The sequence below is a fragment of the Bombus vosnesenskii genome, unplaced genomic scaffold (assembly GCF_011952255.1).
Source record: "Bombus vosnesenskii isolate JDL3184/JDL3185 unplaced genomic scaffold, Bvos_JDL3184-5_v1.1 scf7180000013991, whole genome shotgun sequence".
Taxonomy (NCBI): Eukaryota; Metazoa; Arthropoda; class Insecta; order Hymenoptera; family Apidae; genus Bombus; species Bombus vosnesenskii.
This window is the reverse complement of record NW_022883317.1, coordinates 253,231-276,088: the sequence shown is the minus strand read 5'-3', so window position 1 is coordinate 276,088 and position 22,858 is coordinate 253,231. Positions and strand designations below refer to the sequence as shown.

Here is a 22,858-nt window from a genome sequence, read left to right as displayed (position 1 = left end):
ATTTACAGGTCAGAAATTAAACGAATATTAAATATATTATACGGTTCCATTTGGATTTTTATCTATATTTTTATCTACATTCTCTGGCTCCTTAACAGTCATTTCCAGTTTTCTTTTCTTAGCTCGAATGTCTGCTAATGTTTGCTCTATACTTCTTTGATCTTTCTTATTTTCACTAGGAACTGAAATAAACATTCAAATTAACGAGAAAACATGTTTGAGTAGATGTACGATGAATGTTTACCTACCACAGCCATAACTACTATTAGCTTCTGTTTTCCTAGCTGCTTCTAATGCAGCTTCCTTTCCAATTAAATGTTGATACTTATCCTTGTAATAACTATTTGGTACAAAATTGTCTTTTCGTTTTCTAGGTTTAGCAGCAGCTTCTTGCTCTTCTTTGGCTCGTCTTTCTCTCTCCTCCGCTAATCTCTTTGCTATTTCTTCATTCCATTCTTCTCCTCTACGTAATGCGTTTAAATGATCTTCAGATGGTGCGTATTCCCTCTTAAAAATAACAATATGACGATCAACACCTTCTTCACCAAATGAATATGCCCATATGTTTGCCACTTCAGCAACGTCATGTCTAGAATATGATAAAAGGTATTAAGATATTATTTTATTAATAATTTGAATAATTATCTTTCTTTTATATACATTATACTCCTATAGATTTGATCCATTGGGGGAAATTTGTATTCCTTTGCATCGTCATCTTGAAGAAATTTATTAATTTTCCCTTCTACCTGAACCAACGTAAAAGAAACGATACTGCACGCGTAATAACCTTATTTAATAAAACAATCAGGATATTGATGGAAAATTATACCTTCTCACGAAAAAGCTTTAATCTTTCAGCTTCTGCTTTTTGACGCTTCTGATACTCCTCTTTTTGCTCTACATAGTAAAAGTTATTTTATAAATATTGAGTTAATTGCTTGGACACTTATAACATAGGTTAACTTTTAACTAACTTTTCATTAACGCTTTTTGTTTATCACTGATCGAAGGAGGTTTATCCATTGAGTTTAAGATAGATCCCAGCAAATCCATGATCTTATTTACAATAAACTCGACAAGCTTGCACGTACGAGAGAAGAGAATTTCGGGATGTGTATATCCTTTGTTATCGTGCGTAACTTTGTCAAATGCACAACGACGCAACGATATATCGCAAATCCACGATATTTCAACCAATTACAATTGATTTCATAGAAATATGCTGATCTATTGGCCTGATAAGAAAGAATAAATATAAGATAGTTGCGAATTTAATGAATTCATTAATCGCGAAGTCATTTAATGAATTTTTTATTAAATACAAATAATCCAAAAAAATCCATTAAATACAAGGTGGCCCAGCTAAATCGGATCACCTAAATATCTGCCTTATCTAATGTTGTACAAAAAAATTTCTCAACACAAAGTTACACTATCTCTAGGACTATATTATTGCAATGGTGGAGATCATGTTTCTTCGTGCCCACTTCTTTTTTTTCTTTTACAAGATCTCAATATTTTTTTAAATAGAATCATTTACTTATTTTTCGATCTACTTGTAGAGCGTGAAAAAAGAAATTTAGCGATCTTAATAACTATATCGGTCACATTATTTAATCTCAAGATATTTGCATGTGAAATATATATATGTAATATCAGAGATGAGTACCAGTCAGTAACTTACCGAGATGAATAGCGGGAAGTCAGTGGTACTACCAAAAAGTAAAATTTCTGACTGATAGAAGGCACTATCGTGTTTAAGATAGGACACTTTACACTAATTGCATATAATTAATTAATTACGATAAAAATCAGAATAGCATTATACAGAGATGATTCCTAAGAGTTATGGCTTTAATTTAATTCCTAAATAGTTCAAAATTGATCTTATAAACCGAGAAATTTCATTTTTTAATTTTCCCATAAGGAGATTAATTCTACTGTTTCACCGCTAAGTGGCTATAATGTTTCGTTGTCTGTGCATTGGACGATTTTTAAAACTTGCCTATAATTAAGAAACGGAAAAAATATCTTTATAAAACTAATCTTAATTAATTTCTTGCGTTTTCATTTGAACCTTCGAAAGTTAAAAGATTCTACCTAGAAGTTGAGGAATTTGAATTATTTCTTTTTGCCACCTGTCGATTGAATACGATTAAATATTACATATATATATGTCGGAGAAGGGTCAGGACTATCGTTGCGTTATAGCGAAGACTCGGTTGGTATTACGTGAACGAACACTCCCGACGCGACAATCAACGGCTGTGGTGGAGCACTTGCAATGCTAATGACGTTGGTCTTAGGTCCGGTAACGAATCCACAGTCAACGGGATGAGAGATATACTTGCTCTAACTCAAACGTGTACTACTCGTAAGGCGCTAGTCCCTTCATCGATGAGATCTCCAGAAAGAATGAATTTTCGTTCCAATGATGCCACAGAGGAAAACTATCATGGGGTGTGTCTAAGGACACGAGGTCATCGGATTCGTCAATTGGTCAATTTAGGACAAAGGTTGCCTGTCCGTTTGGAAAATCTTAATTACCAGAAAAACCCAGGTTTTACTGTCAAGTACCTCTATGGGTATTTCTTTTAATGAGGGTCATACTATAACTCCGCACCTTGTTAGGCGAAGCGCCCGTCCCGTTGACCGCGGCTACGTTCGGCGACGGATGGTCGCTTTGAGCCCAAGTTTTATTATCGCAGTTCGCAAACAGGTACAATTGGGTAGAATGAGGACAAATTGTTTAATTATAACTGTAAACTTTAATTACAAGTTTATGGGGTTTTCCGAGGTTCCAGAGGGAAGGCTCCGGTGTCCTTTCATCTCCGACATATACTTATACATTTCAGATCAAATATATCAAAATTAAGCGAGGGGAACGGTATGATCATTAAGATCGTTAAATTTATTTTTTCATGATGTAAAAGAATATAAAAAAAAAACTATATGATTTCATTTGAAAAGATGACGATGACCTTGAAAAACCCTTTGCAATAACATTTGCAATAATATGATCCTTGAAATAATGTAGCTTTATTGTGAAAAGTTACTCATATAACAATGTAGAATTTAGGATTTCCTATATTTAGGTTGCGTGCAGCTGTAGCAAAGATTGTAATTAGTAACAATATGTATGTATTTACAATGTGCGATAAGATGTGGCCATCATAAAATTAATAGAGATGTATGTTTTTTTTTTTATTATTCATTTATTTAAATTTTACAATTTGTCCAGTAGGACATTTGGTAAAATATTATAGCGGTATACTAATATAACATGTGGGTGGCTACCCCCAGCGGGGTACCATCATCGTGTTTGTTAGGTTATGACCTTTGTGAGATTTGTTGGGTGTTTCCTTTTTAATCTTCTTTTTGTGCTTGATGTGTTGACCGTTTCCGCTGCCAGCCGGTTTGGGTGCGTTGCTATTCTTTCTCTGTACCTTCTTGCACTAGAGATGTATGTGTACATATTTGATTAACGTATTTTGTAAAGAAATTTCGATCTTTTTACAGTTCCCCCAAACAGGTGTAAAATTACATCTGAATAAATTTAATTCATTGAAAAAGCAAGATTATATTAACGTAACTCTTTAATATCACTAGATATTACCAAATATTACAATGAGTTAACCGCTTGCATAAAGTCACTGATCCTTCACATCGTCTGTTTTGGGTTAAGATTCTCCCTCTATTTAGTATAATGGCTCCTAAACCGAAGCGCACGGACAAGTTAGGTATATTAAAAAATTATTAATAACACGTAAAATTTTAGTTGAAAAATTTAAAAAATGTTTTTCAAACCTGTAAAGCATAACTAATATGAATTTATAAAATTAGTGATGTAAGAAGTTTAATTCAACACACGTTCAGTTTTAACCTTAACCATGTGGTTTGTTGCCCGTTTTATCTCTGTTAAAAAAACTATCGATATGAATATGGTTATATTACTTTCCTACATCTCGAAAGATTACTTAACAAGATCATTTTTGATCAAGGCTTTGTATATGCTTTGTATAAATTAGAAATTATGCATAATTAAGAACTTGGTGTTACAAATATTTTGCTAATATAAAATGTAGATAGTATGTATAATATTTTGATCATTTATTATGTTTTTTTCAGCCAGTAAACCGGCTGAGAATAAGATAAAAAAGAAAATTGATAATGGGTAGAAGTCAATTAATGCAGCATCTAGATCTAAGTCACGAAGCCAGCTGTGAAAACATCCACCACTGCAAAGAAAGCAGCAGCTGCTAAATCAACAAGTGCTATGAACTTTGCCTGCAGTGAAACCTATACTTGCAAAATCTAAGAAAATGTTCAATCTGTGAAAAGATACAGAAAGGTGGAAAATCAGCTGTGCCACTTCAGAAGGCATTTAAAGTCCAGAAAACGGTCAATATGCATAATTTTAACAAAAAAATTTTGGTTCACACATATAATATGATTTATCTGAATCTGCATTTATTTACAGATATTGAAAGGTGTTCATGGATCAAGAGCAAGGAAAGTAAGGGCATCTGTATATTTCTATTGGCCAAAAACATTTAAGCCACCAAGAAACTCCAAATATGCGAGAAAATCTGTCCCAAATAGAAACCAGTAAGCATTAAATATTGGTGTTATTTTTATGTATCTACTTATTTATATAAATTTAATTTTTCATATTCTATAATATACATTAATCATATAAAATTAATTGTAGGTAAAAAATATCCAAAATGATTATATTTATTTCAGTTTGGATGCATTTAATATCATAAAATTTCCACTGACCACTGCAGCTGCCATAAAAAAGATTGAAGACAACAACACATAAGTTTTTATTGCACATACTCCTGTGAATAAATATCATATCAAAGCTTCCATTAAGAAACTGTACTACGTTAATGTGGCTGAAGTTAATACTTTAACCTTTTGGCTGCGGAGCGTTCAGAAACGAATTGCACTCTGGGTAGCCAGTGTGACAGTGGGAGATAGGCCGCGCTAGTGGCATGATGCGCGAGTTGTTCTTAACATGAAGCGCGGAGCTGATTTTGCTGGGCTTTTCCTTGAGGCAAACGATAATATTAATAATAATAATAATTTTAATAATCTTTAATAATCTTTTTTCGTATGATATAGTTCAAAACAGGGTTCAATGCATAATCCAACGTTACAGTCTTTACATTGGAATCGTGTTTCGGCTCGCATTTTGTGTTTGCTACAAACCACACATTTCCGCCGACCGTTCTGCCGCGTTCCTGTTGGATTGGTATATTTTGATGGAAAGTGTCTTGAAACCAGTCGTAAGAGGTTATCTTTGGATGCAGTTTGGCCTCCAGACTTATTGCTACATATATTTTCATTTGGATATTTTAGTAGAATTTCTTGAATCAGGCATAAATAAAACTTCGCAAATGTTATATTCTTTTTGGACGTAATTTTATAGAGTATGTAAGTATTATAGATCGAAAGGTCAAGCATGTGGAAAAAGAATTTCTTATACCATTTCAGAGTTTTCTCAACGATATTAATGGAATTTAGAATCATATCAGTTTTATCAACTGCTCCCATAATGCGATTATAGTCTACTATGACACTTGGTTTCAGTATTGGTGTTCCCGTTTTAACATCTCTTTTCTTTGTTCCTACATACTCAGCAGAATGACAGCTTGATAATATCAGTACTTCTCTTTTGTCCATCCATTTTAGTGCTAACAGTTTATCCGTAGACTGAAACGCAACTTCGCCTTTACATAATTTATTAGATATATTAGGCATTCCACGTCTGGTTTTCCTTACTGTTCCAAATGCATTTGTCTTATTTTGGTATAGTAGGGAAAATAAAGCTGGGCTTGAGTACCAGCTATCGGTGATCAAAACATGACCTTTATTCAGATACGGTTCCATCAGCGTTGTGACAATATTCCCTGATTTGCCAATTTCTGCTAAATGATTATTGTTAGTTATATTTTTACGTGCTTCACAATAGACAATAAAATCTTCAATATATCCGGTATGACAGTCATAAACAACAAACGACTTAATCTCAAATTTTCTTCGTTTTAAAGGAATAAAATGCTTGGAAAAACATCGCCCTTTGAAAAGCAGCAAACTTTCGTCAATGCATAAATGCTGATATGAGTAAAATGATCGTGAAAAGGAATTTCGCAGTCTATCAATGATGCTCCGTATCTTTATTAGCGCATCTTGATTTGTTGTCTTACTGTTATCGTGAAAGTACAGCATTTGTAAGAGAGATATATATCTTTCTTTTTTCATGATTCTTGGAAAATGTTCTGTTCGTAGCAATTCGTCGGTTGACCAATATTCATCTATTGATAATTTCCTTACTCTTGAGATTAACATCGACAGAGCAAAAAATCGATACATTTCGCTTACTGTTGTATTTTTCCATGCAATCAATCGTGAGCACTTACTGTGTGAAGTTTTCGTGGTATAATAATTGTTAGTTTTTTCCACAATATGTTTAAGCATATTTTCGGAAAAGAAAAGTTGAAAGATTTCTAATATTGACGATTTATCATCAATATTTGCTTTAATTCCGGGTAGATTTTCATCAAAATTAAAAACTTTTGGAATCAAATTTTGTGCATTCCAAAGAAATTGACGTGGATTAATTTCGGAATTAGATTCCGAGCTACTTGACAGTAGGCGTCTTTTGTGATATGTATTTTTATTTTTACCTGTGTATCCAATTTCTCCAAAAAGCTCAGAATTGTCAGAATCTGATGACAGTTCCATATCATCGCAGGCCATATTCATCAATTTGTCTATGATGGAGGCACAATTTATGGATATTATATTTGATTTTTGTGAAAAAAACTCTGAATAAGATACGTATGCTGCCAGTGTGTCGGAAGAAAACGATTGAATGTGCATTATTGGGAAGTTGTTGATAATAAATGAACGCAGCGCCTTTAGGCGCTGTTCGCTCGGAGAAGACGTCTCTGGCTAAGCACCTATAGGCGCTGTTCGCTCACAGGCAGCGACCATGGCTAAGCGTCTATAGGCGCTATTCACTCAGAGGCAGTAACTATGGCTAAACGCCTATAAGCGCTCTTCGCAGGCAAAGGGTTAATTAGGCCAAATGGTAAAAAGAAAGCATATATACGCTTAACTCGTGATTATGATGCAGTTAATGTTGCTAATTAGGTTGGAATAATATAAATATATCTATATGTGATTGATATGGAAGGAGAAGTGTATATAGATGTATTTATATGTCGGAGAAGGGTCAGGAATAAGGTTGTGGGCGCTCGATGAATCTTCATTGGAATCGGCAATCGTCGTGTTATAACGAAGGTACGGTCTGTTAATACGAGTATGGATACTACCGACTCGAAAATCAACCGCGGCCGTTGGACACTCGCGATACTAGTGATGTTGGTCTTAGGTTCAATAACGAATCCGCGGTTAACGGGATGATAGATGTACGTGCTCACAAAAATCTAAATCGGACTCTTTGCGAAAACGTGGAATATCCACCGAGCGTACAGACACAAAGTAACTCGCTAATACGACCTCACGAGAGAATGATTCTCCGTCGCGATGATGCTGCAGAGGAAAACTATGATGGGGTGTGTCTGAGGACACGAGATCATCGGATTCGTCGAGGATACCCTTCGTTCAGAAGGTGAGGGAATTCAGAGGGCGTTGCTGCTAATTGGTCAATCTCCATATCGGTGGTTAGAAAAAGATGCTAGCCGCCCTCGAGGGAAAGTTGCTAGTGGGAGACGCCGTTCGTTGAAAAATAGATCTCTCCTATCTTCCCCTAGCTGGGACAAAGACTGTTTGTTTGAAGGACTTTAGTCAACTAAATTCTAAGATTTATGACGGGCCCTCAGGCTAGCTGAACATGTACTCCGGAGACGCATCGACATCTGGCAATCATCTTGCACGAAGAATAGGGTCTGCGTGTGGCGAGCCACGGGACAGAAACCGTTGGAATGTTTACTGTCGCGTGCCGCCACAAAATTTCTTTTAAGGAGAGCTATAGAATTACTCGATACCTTTGTTAGATAAAGCGTTCATCCCGTGACCGCGGCTACGTTCGGCGACTGGCTGTCGCCTCGAGCCCAAGCTCATTATCACAACTCGCGAACAATTACAATCGGATTGAATAACTACAATTGTTTAATTACAGCTATAGTAGACTCTAGATTACAATGTTGCGGGATTATCCAAAATTCCAAAGGCTCCGGTGTTCTTTCATCTCCGACATATATGTAATTGATATGGACAGAAAAGTGTATCTGTGCAATAAAGCATGTTGATATAAAAAATCTTGTTACTGTATTTCTTTAGAAATTTTATTCAGTAAATTCCTTTTATTGATTAAATGACGAAGGTAAGGCATTTCTGAAATTTCAAACTTTAAGTTCTTTTCAGATAAAATAAATGTTTACAAAATCAAGAAATTAGTATTTTTCATCGACTATATAATACTTAGTTACTACCACTATTTCACCGCTAAATAATTATGTACAATGTTTGTATGCTCATCACAAGCCTACATATATACATACATATGTACATGCATTGTTCATCAATTGACCAGATTTTCAACAGTAAAAAAACACGATTAAGTTCTCTTTTTCTTTCTCTGTCGAAAATACTAAATAAGCATTTAGGAAAGCAGCATACATTTGTGATTAGCTTATGCATTTATGATTTAACTGACTTTATCAGTTAAGGGTACACAAATGTACATAATATGCAAACATGTACAAAATATTGACAGTAAAGTATTCGTGCTATTTTGTGGTTGAAATGAAGAAATTAGTTTCTATTTAAGTTTCATTTATTTAGTTATACTCAAAAAAATGCGCATTTCCATAAACATCAGCGATCAACTTATTGTTTTAACACGAAGAATGAATTGCACATCATAGTTTAGGTTAGGTTTTCTGTGTTGAATAACATCAGAATAGTAACTTCCTGATCTAGAAATCTCTTTATGGGCTGAAATTAAAACGATACTACTTATTTACTATACTTCAACACGAAGAACAAGTCAATATGAAGTTCCGGAATTTTATTATACATATACCTATAATATATGTATACTTAAATTAAATGGTACTTGTAGTAGTCATGTGAGCAAACTATGCGCAGAATTAGGAAAAATCTGTATCGTAAATGAGCGCCAAATGTTTATAAATCATATATCATTTGAGAGCCAGGAATATTAAAAGAATAATTCGTGGCTGAGAAGGGAATCTTAATGGTGCAACGGAAGTGCCAGGCGACCGGAAGATTAGTTTGCTCAGTTTGCCGCGAATCTTCGCTGGTAGTGGATGTATTTTTGATGGCTCTGTGAAAATTAAGGTATTTTCAAATGTATTTTAATTAATGCAGCTTCGTGTACTTAATGTTTTGCAATAAATATTTATTGAAAATGTTTGGTCTCACTAATTATTACTTCTATGTTGTATGTTTTTTATTCGGATAGTTATAAGATAATAAATTTATATCTTAATTACCTATTACTTCTTATTTGAGATCTTTCAGAATATGTATTTGATATTATTTCTACGTACTTTAATATAATAAAATAGTAGTTTTAAATTAATTTTACTAACAATTATACTTTTAATAATTTAAGTATTTAGGTAGTTGTATGATAGTATTGTATGTATTATTAATTAGTTAGCTAAGAATTTGAAATTTGTTAAAGTATTATTGATCATTATTATTACATATTTTATATTATAACATTATAAGATAGTAGTCCAACTATTGTTTAATTTATTAACTAACTAACAATTTACGATTATAGTTGAAGTATTGGATATCATTATTATGTATTTCTATAGTGTTTGAAGGTAATTTTGATTCAATTCTAAATACTAACAATTTATTTTAATTGATTATCGAGTAGCTGTTCCATAGTTGTTATTTAACGATTTGCATTCAATTAAATACAATTATCTGCGATATGTTACTTTTTTAAATCAGAAATTATTTGAAAGTTTAATTAAATACTAAAAATAAATTGATATCTTTATTGATTACAGCAGAATACCGTTGCAAATGTAACAACAATCTCTTGACAAACGATTGTATATTATATAATGGAATTATTTATCGTAAATTGTTCCATAAAATATACTTGGAAAAAGCTTAAATAAATCAAACCACAATAGCAGAAATAATTAAGAACACATGAGTTCAAGTGATAAAAAAATCGAGTAGAAAAATTTCGAAAAAAAGTAAACTCCAATTCCTCAGCGCCTTTCTACTCTTTAGTTTTCTTAAAGAAAGAATTTATAATTATTAAGAATTTATAACCACCAATTTATAACGATACAACTATAAAATTTGATAAAGTAAAATGTTTATTTTACTAAAATCGACTGAATAATAATGAAAAGAATAACAAATTTACAGCAGACCATCCTCCTATACAAGTACAAAGGAGAAGATGGTAAATTAAAAAGGATAACATCAAATGGAGGTGATGCGTTTGCCTGTGAAAACTGTAGCGCGTGGTAGACTCAATAAACTGGGTAAACTCGTTGTCTGCGGTAAGCGCCGATGATTTCCCACGAAGATGATATCAAGAGCACTCGGTTAGTCGATCGGTTAGTCGTCGAGCTTGAGAACGTCTAAGCGAGAGCGATCGATCGGTTCTAGTATGCAGAAGATGAGGACTTCAGAGCATCAGGGGTTCTGTTGATGGATCTGTTCTGACATGGGTAGAAAGGAGAGGATTCGCAAATAGCTCAACTCGCGATCTCTTTGACGTTGCTCGGCGGTAGTTTGAACAAGGAGAATTGGCCCCGTATAGCTAATCAAACTGGCTCCGATCGGCGATAGAAATAAAATGGTAACCACGGATACTTTCACGATGTCCATAGCCATTTGGAGTTCCTCAGATTCCTCTCCGTTCCGCAAGTGTTCGTACGCCATCGGACCCAAAGCTGCCTTAAAATTCAAGGAATCGATGAATCTCGCTTTCGCGCAATCCAGATTACACACACCTAACCTCGAAGTATAAGCGAAGTCAAGGAGATTCTATATGTATATGTATATATATAATACTTTTTTATTTCGTAAGGCTACCTGCTTGTAACTATTGAATCGTTGTCTCTTATTGTTTGGAAAATCGACCATTGGTTTATTAATTCGATTATTAGTTTAATTCACTGATTATTTGTGAATTCAATGTTATTTGGCTAATCTAAAAAATATCCGATATGTTTAAATGTTTAAAATAGGGACACACCTCATCGATTTCGATGACCTTGAAATATGTTGCCAAAGTCAATTCTAACAATAAGAGAGTAAGTAGCTTTTTCCTACGCTATAATCGCTGCTGCCAATAATAATAATAATATTACGAAATATATAAACTAAATATTATAGACATATAAACAGAAACTGTTTTAACGGCTCTAACTAAAGTTATAACGAAAGAACTAGCATAGCCAGGGCTGCATAATTTTCTCTTACTACATGTATTCTTCATGGCATACCTGTATAGTACCCTTCGGTAGCCAACAAACCACTACGAACAATCGTTCTTTCCACGTCAATGGAGTACGCCAGGTCGCCAAATAGGTGGCGCAACTTCTTCCCTGCGTTCGTCGTGTATAACGAAGGAGACGTATATAACAAAGAAAGAAACGAGTTGAGATTAATTTGCAATTTTTGGTAATACCATATACAGTGATTCTCGAAAATATTTCAACATTTATCGTAGAAAACTTTCATGTATATATACAGGATATTGTTCAGTATTGACGATATAACAGAGAAGGGGAGTGATTCTACATGAAAACAACAAATCGAAAATATCAGATGAATTGTTTCCATTAGAGGTTTTGTTTTTGAGAAAACCGACTTTGGAAATTCCTTTGGCGTATGTGAATTTGGCTAGCTATCGACTACTAGGTATGAATAAACAATCGACAGGTGATTGATTATTCTATGAACACGCAAAGATGTGTAAAAAAACGTGGAATAAAATTTTTGCATTCAAGGTCTCATTTTCAAGAAAATAAAGTTTTAACATATTTAATTAAAAATTTACCATCAATCCGATTAGAATACATGATATATAGAGCCCGAATCTGGATACAGACCAATTCACGAATTCAATGTCAGCACCAATGACTCCGACCAAAATCGGTTGAACCAGCTGCCAAAGTGTATGCGTCACTCGTCGAAAGGACGTCGTCTAAATTCATACGAACGTGTTTTCATGCGATCAGTCACAAAGTCTACGTCCATATTTACTAATTTTTATTTATAACCAATATGATTAAAAGTTACAGTATAAGAATTAGTAGATTAGTTTAACTGATTTTAATTACGAATAACTGTTATAGATCATCAAAATGTTTTCAGTTATCGATAACCGTTATCGATGAAAAATTTTCCTTTGGTTACCGATAACTCATTATAGATAAGAGAATTGTTTGCCTATAATTATTATGTACGAGAGAAATGTTGTTGTTATCGTCGATAAACATTATTCGTGACAGAATTCTTTTTTGCTTATTGATAAACATTTTTCACGACGGAATTTTTCTTTGTTACTGCTAACCATTACTGATGACAGTACATTTTCTTTTGTTACCAATAACTACTACAGGTTAATACCTTCTTATAGAGAGTGTCGAAATAGATCTATTAATCTATATAAATATATCTAAAAGAAATTTCATCTACCATATAAATAGTACAACTTTCTTGACCTTTAGAGTTTTTCCACACGACTATTAATAAAATATATTTAGATGTTCCGATTTAAATGTCTCTCCCCTTGTATAACAAACGAATAGAGGTGACTTTCGTCTAAGTCTAGATAGTACCGATCATTATTAGAGTAATGTTAAAATCAAAATTAACGATGACTGAAAATAACCAAAGAAAAATTTCATCACCAAGAATGGTTATTGGTAACCAGAAATGTTCGACCGTTTCACGGGGAGCATCTCCGTTCACAGTATAACGCGTTAAAGAGAGTCGTAAATTGTCGTCTTGATGCGATAATCGACGTCACAAATCAGTCGATCCCCTATTTTGGTTAAGATAATAGGGCTGGTTTGAATGATAGTAACACTGAGTTAACAGTTTAAATATAACTTCTATTTCCAACAACTTTTGAAGAATATAAGTGTCTGCGAATGGTGCGTGAGAGAGACGTCGAAGTGTTTTCAGCGATGTGTCTTCTGATCGAAGAGTTAATAGCAAGTGATTTTCTTTGACAGTGATGTCTAGAAGGAAAATTAGTGATGGGTGCTGATCGCCCCCACCAACGTCGCTCGCGGTAGAAATGGCCTTCGAACATCGTACATGAGAAAACTCGCTTATCCCATGTTTTACCGCAATGAGCAATAGCCCCACGGAACGTTTCGACTTGAAGGACGTATTGTGGCAGTTAAGAGTCTCTACAGTGAAGGAAAAAATGCGAAATCGTATGATGGCAATTAACGGTTCCTTGGGATTATTGCGAGTCCGAGCAAGTTTGTTTACACAGCTGCCGATCATCTTGTGCGAAGGATGGACGAGAACATGTAGTTGGATCGCAGGACGTAACAAGAAAAAAGTTCTGTCATCGATGATGGTTATCGGTAACAAAAAACATTTTGATCCTTTATCACGTTTATTTGTAACCAGAATGTTTAAAAATCATCTTTTCTTAATCATTTAGTTTTTTGAAGAGTTTGGTCGAGGATTTAGTGATCACTGTCTTCTGTTTAAATGAAAATTACTTTTTTGTTAATGACATTTCTCACAAAAATTTCAAGAATAACTACAATTTTTGGTTCGTGCATGTTTCATCGAAGAAACTAAATACTTATCTTACTCTACTTATGATCTATGAGGAGACGAGTGTAATGAAAAAAAGACGGAACACTTACGTCAAAAGAAACGGTCAAAATTCTCCAACCAACCATGCTGACGAACGACATGACTAAACTGGCGAGGTATCCTCCACCAGAGATGGTCATTTTAGCAGTTGCTGTTGTGCACATCAAAGAGCCAAGCACCAAGCAGATTATTCGATACCAGTTGGCGTTTTTCTAATTCGTTGAACGCCGATAGAGGAAACAGGGAGAGGGCAAGGAAAGTGGAAGAAAGGATACTCACGTGGCTACGATGAGGGATAAATACGAAGCAGATACCCAGAAAAGTTCCTGCCATAATGCCCAATATCGAATCGCGAATACCAATGGATAATATGTAATACCACCATTTGCTTCTATCCTCGTCTGAAAAACAATTATAATTATCGATCGTTTATTGCAGACGAAAATTCGCCTAAATAACAGATGTGAATGTTACCATTAATGAAGATGGTGATCAAAAGACGCGAAAAATGTATGTACGTAAAGAAGAAGAGAATTTCATTGCGTATATCGAATTAATGATTGTTATTATCATACATAATTGAATATATGGATCCTTTATAGTCTAACGTTTCTTCGAATGTTACAAAGATAATTCTTAAATTATACGATCGTACCGTTGGCGAAGACGAATGAGTAGCAAATCGTGAACAGGGAGATAACATGCACGACGTCGATACAGGCAGCAGTGGAAAGAATCGTAGCGAGTCCATGGTCTTCGCCATAACCATGCTCAGCCAAAGCCAGGATAGAGTTCATGATTAACACTGGCGACATACAGCCGAGTATTGTTCTTTGCACCAATATAAGTTGATAATAAAAACGAAAAATAGTCAGTAATCTAAAAGTAAACGAGCGCGAAGAGGAAAAAAGGGCATATTCCTAGCAGAACCGTATTTGGTAAAATATAACATACTTTGTAATATTGTATTTCAATTAAGGGAGATTTTCTGCAATGAGAATGCAGTTCCACTTTACAGTAATTTGTGTAAACCAATAAAAAAACTAACTCAAAATCATTTTGCACATCCGAGCATGCTATAAATTCATAGTGAACTAATTTAATTTGGGACAAGATTTTGTTTAATTACTCTGTTGTGACATGCATATACAATTCTTACTATGCGCACATCACTATACATTGACACTGACATCGATCGTGTTCATCAATATTTGTATGTATTAATAAACTTTTGCGCTTTTGAATATAAGCATCAGAAAATTGATGCTATATGTGCGAGTCTTTATTATATACATAATAAAACACACGCCGTTAATTGTTCATTTTCTGTTTAATAGAAATAGGGTATGAAAATTAACGATGTATAAATATATCGTATTTTGTAAAACATGGCTTTGCCAGGTATCTGCCAAAAAAGAAAAAGGTATTGTCTTGTTTTAGACTGGTCACTCACCCAGCCATAAAAGACCAGTCCCAGTGATACGACAGAATGTATCTGCAGCATATCGAGAGAACGAGAACTTCGATCGAGGAAGGAACGATGGCCAGCATCATTATGAATATAGTATGTTTTCCCAGACTGGTAGTTGACAGCTGAAGTCCAGCGCGTATCATGATAAAGGTTAGGCAAAATGTTCTGATCTTAGAGGTTGTCACTGCACCGAGTTCCTCGTGAATATTGTAAAGTCCAGAATTGCGAACTATTATACCGGCGACTAGCATGCCGAACACCGGTGGAATCCTTAAGTAAGGAATTGATGACAAGCACCAGCCGAGCCAGGCTGAGAATAACGCGAGGATGTATAAACCAAAACCGTCGTTTGTCGGTAACATCGTGTCGCCCAATATAAAATATAAAACCGCCCAACCCATCCACATTATAAACACGATAGTCATTAAATGGAATAATTTTGCCCAGGTGATAAATTTGTATCCGAAACACTGTGAAATAGGCTTCGTTACGATTGCGTTGCGTATCAGAGGAGGAAATATGGTTATTCGATGACAAAACGTGATATCCTCATATTCGTCTTGTAGCTCGTTATCCATTTTTTACAATTTTCGTTTCTATTTTCTTCAAATTTTAGTCCTTTAATTTACTGATGTTATCGCAATCTTTCTAGCTTCGATCGATCGAATCCTGATTCAGTCGATTAATATAGGAACTGGTTATTCTTTCCACGTATAGTAATCGTGACACTGTGACATCGAGGTTAAGCTTTTCTTCGATTGTTTTGTTTGTCTTCGATACTTGCTTGCATCGAGTGTCGATAACCATAGTCGATTTGTGCTTTCTAAGATTATTATTAGTATCAATACAGTTTACTTACATTAATAGTCGGATACAGCGCTATCTCTGTATTTGTTAGAAAAAAGTGATTTGATTTTGATCGATTGTGTGCTGGTTTTTATTGGCTTACCTAAATTACCGGAAAATGGTCTCTTGTTGTAGAATGATAAAAAATAGTTTAAAATCTTTAATATATTATTTGTAAATTCACTAATATTTGTAGTCAGTAAACTATTGTATAGAAAAACTCTGCCAATCAAAAAGTCGACTCGCAATGAAATTCGATCGGTTTTCACGGAAAATGGTAGTTGCATCAGCGCTTCCTTTTTTCGTCGGTTTAGTTCGACAAGAAGGACGCGTTCTCTTAGCTTTTCTTGCAAAATCTTCCTCGGCTTCTGTTAGTCGGTCCCACTTGGCCTCCCTCCTCTTTCCTTTTGTCCCACTTACCTCGACCTGAGTTCGCGCCTGAGTTGCGACACAAGTTCCATCTTCCTTTTCTTCCTTTTGCCTTCCAAAATATACCGCCAACTGTGCAATCGTCACGTCTGAAATTTTTCCTTAAAAGCTCGTATAGCAGACACATTCAATGATGTACGTAACTGTGTGTCAAATTATTTATTATTTTAACTTATCGCGTGTGGACGCTGAAACTTTCCTCATCACTCACTACGACAAAGGCAAACGCAATATCCATCAAAACTAAACTAACAAACATGCTATAAATTCGTAATAACTATAATTCGTAGTAATAAAATTCCTAGTAATCTTCCAGTAAATACAATTTTTAAATGTTGAAACTACCTCCTTATTGTTGCATTAATAAGAATTAATTTGTAATTGTTACAGATTACAACGCATATTTTTTAAAGAAGCGGCAAGAAACAGCTTTTCGTTGACATCGCACAGCTCTGAAAGAATAACTTATGTAAGGGTAATTTTATTTATCCAAAAATGTATTCAATTAATTACAGTTGCTCGCGAAAGTATTCATGTAGAACGTTTATAGAAGCCTTCTATAAATATGAAATATGTATCTTGCAATTTGTACATACATACATACATACATTTTTTCACATTGCTTTTTAAATTTTACCAATATAGTCACGTTAGTCGATTCTTATTAAAGCGCCAATGACATTTCAAAACTTTTCATATAACGTACACAATATATTCATAAAAATTCTTTATTAGATGTTCAAATACTTTCATGAGCCACCGTTTATATTTCAACACTCGAAATGTATAAACTTTAGCTCCCCGATGATTTTATGATCTAGCTATACGTATAGTTTCCAGCTATAATACGGTAGAACGAACGGAACGAACCCCCCATTTCCTCGCTTCTACTACTTCCTTTCCCTGTCTTTCGTCCGCAGTTATACGTATCAAAGCGGCTTTAATTATCGTTTGGATAATTTTTAATACGATTTCGGCGAAAAGTCGCGAGTCATTCGAGCATGTATTTTCCCCAGGTCTTTGACCCGAGCTAACCACTTAAATCACCGGTATTGGATTTGTGTCTGGCTGGGAAAATAGCACTCTTGGAAAATGAATATCTATTTTGGTTGTTGAAACGACGCAGTCGTTCGTACCAATAGGTAGTCGGACGTCAAGTGGATTTCAGGTTATTGAACCTGCTCATTGATCCTTTTCCGTACACCGACGCGCGTTTGCCATCGAGTTACCGCGAGCAGCGCCTACCACCAACACCTTTAACCCCGGATGCGATTTCGCCGACATCGGCATGGCACCAGCACGGCACACCTCGTCTCTCACCCTTTCCATACTTTATCCCTTCTTTCGATCTTTCACCAATTCGACTCGCATGAAAATTTAACCAAACGCGGCAAACATTCCACCTACCAACGATCGATAACACTTAACGATCGATGATTATCGACGGCCAAGAATTCCGAGCTTCTTGGCTTCCATATTTGTTCCTACAATACCACATATCTGCTGAATCGTCAACTCTTGATACGCACGTGTGCGCACAGTTCTCTGTATATCAACGCTATGTATATTCTTTATCATAGGTGTTAGGGCATTTGGAAAAAGTTAAGTAAATTTGGGTAATGGAAAAATGGAAATATTTTTTTATTTTCCTTATTTACATATCTATTTATATTGCATCGAAGCGTAGGACTGTAAAATTTTTTATTTATATGTAGAAAGATCAATTTTCATTTCTTCCATCTATATTTGCCGATATTGGCCGTCGTATAAGCCTATCTTTCTTCTGAGAACACTTTTGTTAAAAAATGCCACTTACAGTCTTTGTCGTATCATTCTATAGTCTACAATCCCATGTAAGATTGGCAGCAATGTTAGGATAGGTATTAAATATATAAACCGATGGTAAACGCAACAGAAAGGAAAGAGAAATTTGTGTACGTTATTCCTGGACGATTTACATATACACATATATCAGCTAGCTAGTTCTCGACAAACTGTCGCAATGCGCCGCGCCACTCGATTCACCGTGTATTCGCATTGCGAGACGGCCATCAAATAATGACCGAGCGCAAACATCGACACGCTAATGGTAAACTATTTTATACGATCATCTACTTTTCGTTAATTATACATTCATCGTCGTTGTGTGATTCCACGTTTTTGTCAATCCTTTTTTTCCTCCGATTTTTGTGAGGAAGATCGACGGTCGTGATAATTATTCTTAAGACAAAGTCTTAAGCTGCACCTTCACTGAAGCAATAACAAGCAACTTTTTGTTGCCTGTCGTTGCTGCATGTTCCAAACACGTATCTACCCAACAAGTCAACATTGCAGAAACATTGCGACCACACCGACATTGCCGAAGTTGATATTTATTCCTAGCAATAAAAACACATTGAAGTGCCATGTATTGCTATGATTTTTTCATTTCTATTAGATTTTTATTTTATTTTATTTTATTTCTCTTTGCTTTCGTTCGCTCCAAACGGAAATAGGCAATAAGCTGCAACTTTTGTCGCTGGATAGAGTTACTACATAGAAATGTGAAGAAAAATGAAGGAACATTAAATAACAATCAGGACAACATTTTCAGGAAACGTGGAATATCAACAGGAAGTTCCTCGTTGTTGCTTCAGTAAGGACGTAGCCTCACGATCTCGTGGAACATACATGGGACGCTTGCTAGTCTTCGTATCGCTTTACATATCGCGTCTCTCGCGTTCCGTGTTCGTCCATTTGCTCGTCCATCCCTTGCTGTACATCAGTGTGCGTCGTCGCGCGTCTGTTTGTCCGTTCGTCTCTATCCCATCCCTCTCTTCCTTTGTCTGTCCGTTAACGAAAGATCCTCTTTGTGCGCTTCAACTAGTTACCGGTACAACGTGCTTCGGTGAACATTGTTTCTCATTTTGCTAACGACATACCTATGCTTCCCTGACATTTTACGTCCGCGAAGATTCGATCTCTGCGCCTCTGTGTTCTCAAACATGCAGAGAAGAGAGAGAGAGAGAGAGAGAGAGAGAACGAGAGAGAAAGATAAACCGATTCGTCTTTGTTTCGAACGATCTGAACTCGCCTTGAAAAAGTTTGCAACTTTTTCGAACCGATCCTCGCCAACGTTTCGCCGTCGGTGTTCGTTCGCTAATGCTTTTCCACTCGTCGACTACGTCTCAACGACGACGAGCATTCGCTTAGTTTATTAGCGACGATTTTAATCTCTCTACAAAAGAGAGGATAACGAGGAGGGAATAGAGCAGAAACCAAAGAAAGAGACCAAGTTAGAAAGCAGAGAACCATGCGAAAGAGGCTTTTCTTCTTTTGATGCTCCTACTTAGCGTACACGGGTCCGTGTTTCGTGTCGTACGCGTGGAAAGAGTACCCTCGAAACTGGCCGTAACGACCGGTAACCCCATCCTAAACGAAGCCTTAAAGAGGGAAGGGCAGGGTAACCGTGTAACAAGAGGCTGTGCAAAGGGGTTGAAGAGTCGCGAAACCATGGAGGGGAAGCACGAACGACGTCTACGGGCACGGCGTGACGTGGCTGTATTGTAACTCAAGACTTTTCTTGCACTCGTCTTTCTCTTATCCGTCGCGCTCCGCTCCTCTCTACATTTGCGCATAAAACTGTTTTCTACGTCTCGTTTTGCCTCCTTGTCCTCTCTCCCTTTCTTTCAACCTTTGCTCCTTCTCCTTTACCTTTAGCTCATCTCCTTTACCTCATTCTCACTGCGACGTTTTCTCACGCCTCTCTTCGCTAAAAACATGGTTTCTCTTCTTTATAGTTAGTTTCTCTATCCCTCTCTCGTTGTCCTCTTATCCCAGATTAAGCGCACACTACAAGCACAGTAAAATCGTTCCGAAGTGTTTCACCCATGTTCAGGTTTCATTTTATCGAGTCACTTATTCGTGCAATCTTCTCGGGGAAATTTCCTTTCCTAATTCCATTGGAGTGAAGATTCGAGCACCGAGACGAGTTAAAGGCAATGTTTAAGTTGCGCGCCCCTGGTCTAGACTATGCGGGAACATACACAGGGAAAATTTTGTTGACGTATCAAAGTTGGAGTCACGTATGAGTCCTTGAAGAAGAGGAACTAAAGAAGGGAGGACAGTAGGGACAGGGCGACAGGGGATGAACCCTGCACGAAACCAGACAGTCGAGTTATGGCGATTAGAATTCTCTGCATGGATCATTTCGAGCTTATTGAGACGTGCATCTTCGGTGCAGGGTGTAGTAACTACTTACGTACTTAATGTATGCAAATCGCGCGATTTCACATTTCGTGGAACATATGTTGTATAGAAAAAACATATTCAGCCGAAACTCGATTATACGGAACACGTTTGGACCGCTGTGCAAGCGTAGGCAGATGGAGGAAACGTTGGACTATGTCCAACCGGATGATAGTCTAGGTTTGATTAACTGCTCGACTATCAACTGTATCCGTCGTTTTCATATAATACAGATTTATGTGCTATCAGAAATTTATATATCGTGAATTTATATATATATATGTATATTTATATATCGTGGGTGAAAATTCTTATTGTTAGCGTAGTTTATCCTTTCTAAGCAACGGTAATGTTCATTAGCAATCGGTGTTAACGTTTTCGATTGAACTTTACCTTTAATCTAAAGTAAGTACTTGCGTTGATATTGGTATAATCAAGTAAATGCAAGTTTGGTACAAACGTTCTTAGCTATACCTCAACTAGCTTTTTTTGGAGATAAAATTCATGTGAATTCATAATTTTATAATCTGTCTTTCCTAATCTTTGTAGATACATATATACTCCCTTCATAAGTATTAGGACACTTAGGGAAACTGAGATAAAGCTCAGAAATTATTTGGATATCATTAAAAACTTGAAGATTATTACTATTCGGTTTGAAACATTAGATGAAGATAAACAGAAACTCCGGATTTTATCTGAATAAAATATTCTCGTATATGTACACGATGACAATAAAAATCTCGTTATTGTATGGGATAAGATTAAATTTCTTTCATTTACATCTTCCACGTCTATTATCATTGCTAGTTCAATTGCCAATCCCAGTGTTCACGTATATATTAATTCTTTTATTATACTTCGTGTTATTTGATTCCAAATTCCCAATCAAATTTTGATTGAATTTCTCTGCATGCTGCATTCACTGTCTTCAACGTTTTTCAATGAAATTTGGAGACTATGATGACCAACATACGATTATTAATTCATAATGCCTTTTGTAACTCCTACAAATAATGTTTGCAAATTCTTGTATGTTCACTTTATATGAATGCAAAGTTTTGATTGACCAATCATTTCCTTGAATTAGCTATCACATCTTACATGTTCCAATATTTACCAACGTGTATATTAATTATGATATATGTATTTCTATGTAATATATTGTGCTTTCAGATCGGTTTCAAATTTGATCAATACAATCATGACAGCCGTGTTCCATTACAGTGTTAAATAAATTTCAAAGTGCTGCATGTGACGCACATATATATAACACAAGATTATCATAATACCAAAGAAAAGAAGGTGACGACAAAACGAAAAGGTGACGCTTCTTTCATAACACACTGTAATAAGAATAAAAGAGTAAAAAGAGAACGATTCGAATTGAGCGTCACTGCAACTTCGATGAACGACGTCGGGAGTCGAGAGAGGCAGCGCCTCTCTTCGGGTCGCTACATACTCGGTTTAGCGTTCGGGCGTATTCGGTTTTCCCTGGTCTGGCACCAAGTTGCCAATGAGTGCCGCGAGTCGCGACGTAGCATGTAGCTTCGCGTTGCCAGTCACCGACGGAGCTTGATCGTCTACGTGCCTCTCGAAAGCAGCAAGTTTACAGTTCTGTGATCGAAAGAACAGTTTCTTCCAATCACAACTTGTATTATCTTCGACACACTCTGCGTATTGATCCGAGAATGATATTCTAACAGATGTGTCATGTAAATTTTGCCTACGTTTCCAGTAGCAACATCAAATATGTCTAAAATTGCTCCGAAAACTATATCGATCCGACGTTCGGGTGAAGTGAATACGAACGTGTAGCGTGTAGCTGTGTAGAGTTGTGTAGCGTCGTCGCGTCATTCCGCGCCACTCGCCGATTTGTTTTGACATGTGTGTGTTCTGCCATATTGGATTAACACGTCGTATTTTAAGAGCTAAATAGGCGCGAGTTTCGCGCTAAGAAGGTATGTTTATTCACTCTTTCGATGCGCATTGTCGTTCGTGTAAAGCCTTGTCAATATAAACGACCGTGTTTTCACGACGCGTCTAATT

General features: G+C 35.9%; 3 protein-coding genes and 1 pseudogene across 4 annotated transcripts in view; 2 read left to right on the top strand and 2 right to left on the bottom strand.

Annotated features, from left to right (window-relative positions):
* Positions 1–2: 2 nt before the first annotated feature.
* On the bottom strand, positions 3–1,167 carry LOC117239441 (sperm-associated antigen 7 homolog). Its single transcript, XM_033505003.1, has 5 exons — positions 978–1,167; positions 833–900; positions 661–749; positions 249–589; positions 3–182 (listed from the first exon to the last, which is right to left on the bottom strand). The coding sequence occupies exons 1-5, from the start codon at positions 1,054–1,056 to the stop codon at positions 37–39; spliced, it is 723 nt and encodes a 240-aa protein (XP_033360894.1). The 5' UTR covers positions 1,057–1,167; the 3' UTR covers positions 3–36.
* A 2,533-nt stretch (positions 1,168–3,700) lies between these two features.
* LOC117239442 lies at positions 3,701–5,477 on the top strand (annotated as a pseudogene).
* A 4,856-nt stretch (positions 5,478–10,333) lies between these two features.
* LOC117239419 (sodium/hydrogen exchanger 9B1-like) lies at positions 10,334–16,065 on the bottom strand. Its single transcript, XM_033504936.1, has 7 exons — positions 15,290–16,065; positions 14,492–14,667; positions 14,116–14,237; positions 13,887–14,048; positions 12,050–12,196; positions 11,493–11,594; positions 10,334–10,941 (listed from the first exon to the last, which is right to left on the bottom strand). The coding sequence occupies exons 1-7, from the start codon at positions 15,883–15,885 to the stop codon at positions 10,678–10,680; spliced, it is 1,569 nt and encodes a 522-aa protein (XP_033360827.1). The 5' UTR covers positions 15,886–16,065; the 3' UTR covers positions 10,334–10,677.
* Positions 16,066–22,318: 6,253 nt separating this feature from the next.
* Positions 22,319–22,858, top strand: part of LOC117239425 — a 55,269-nt gene continuing 54,729 nt past the window's right edge. For both annotated transcript variants that reach the window (XM_033504971.1, XM_033504970.1), the window contains exon 1: positions 22,319–22,770. The gene's annotated coding sequence lies outside the window, so the exon portion shown is untranslated. The remainder of the gene's footprint in view (positions 22,771–22,858) is intronic.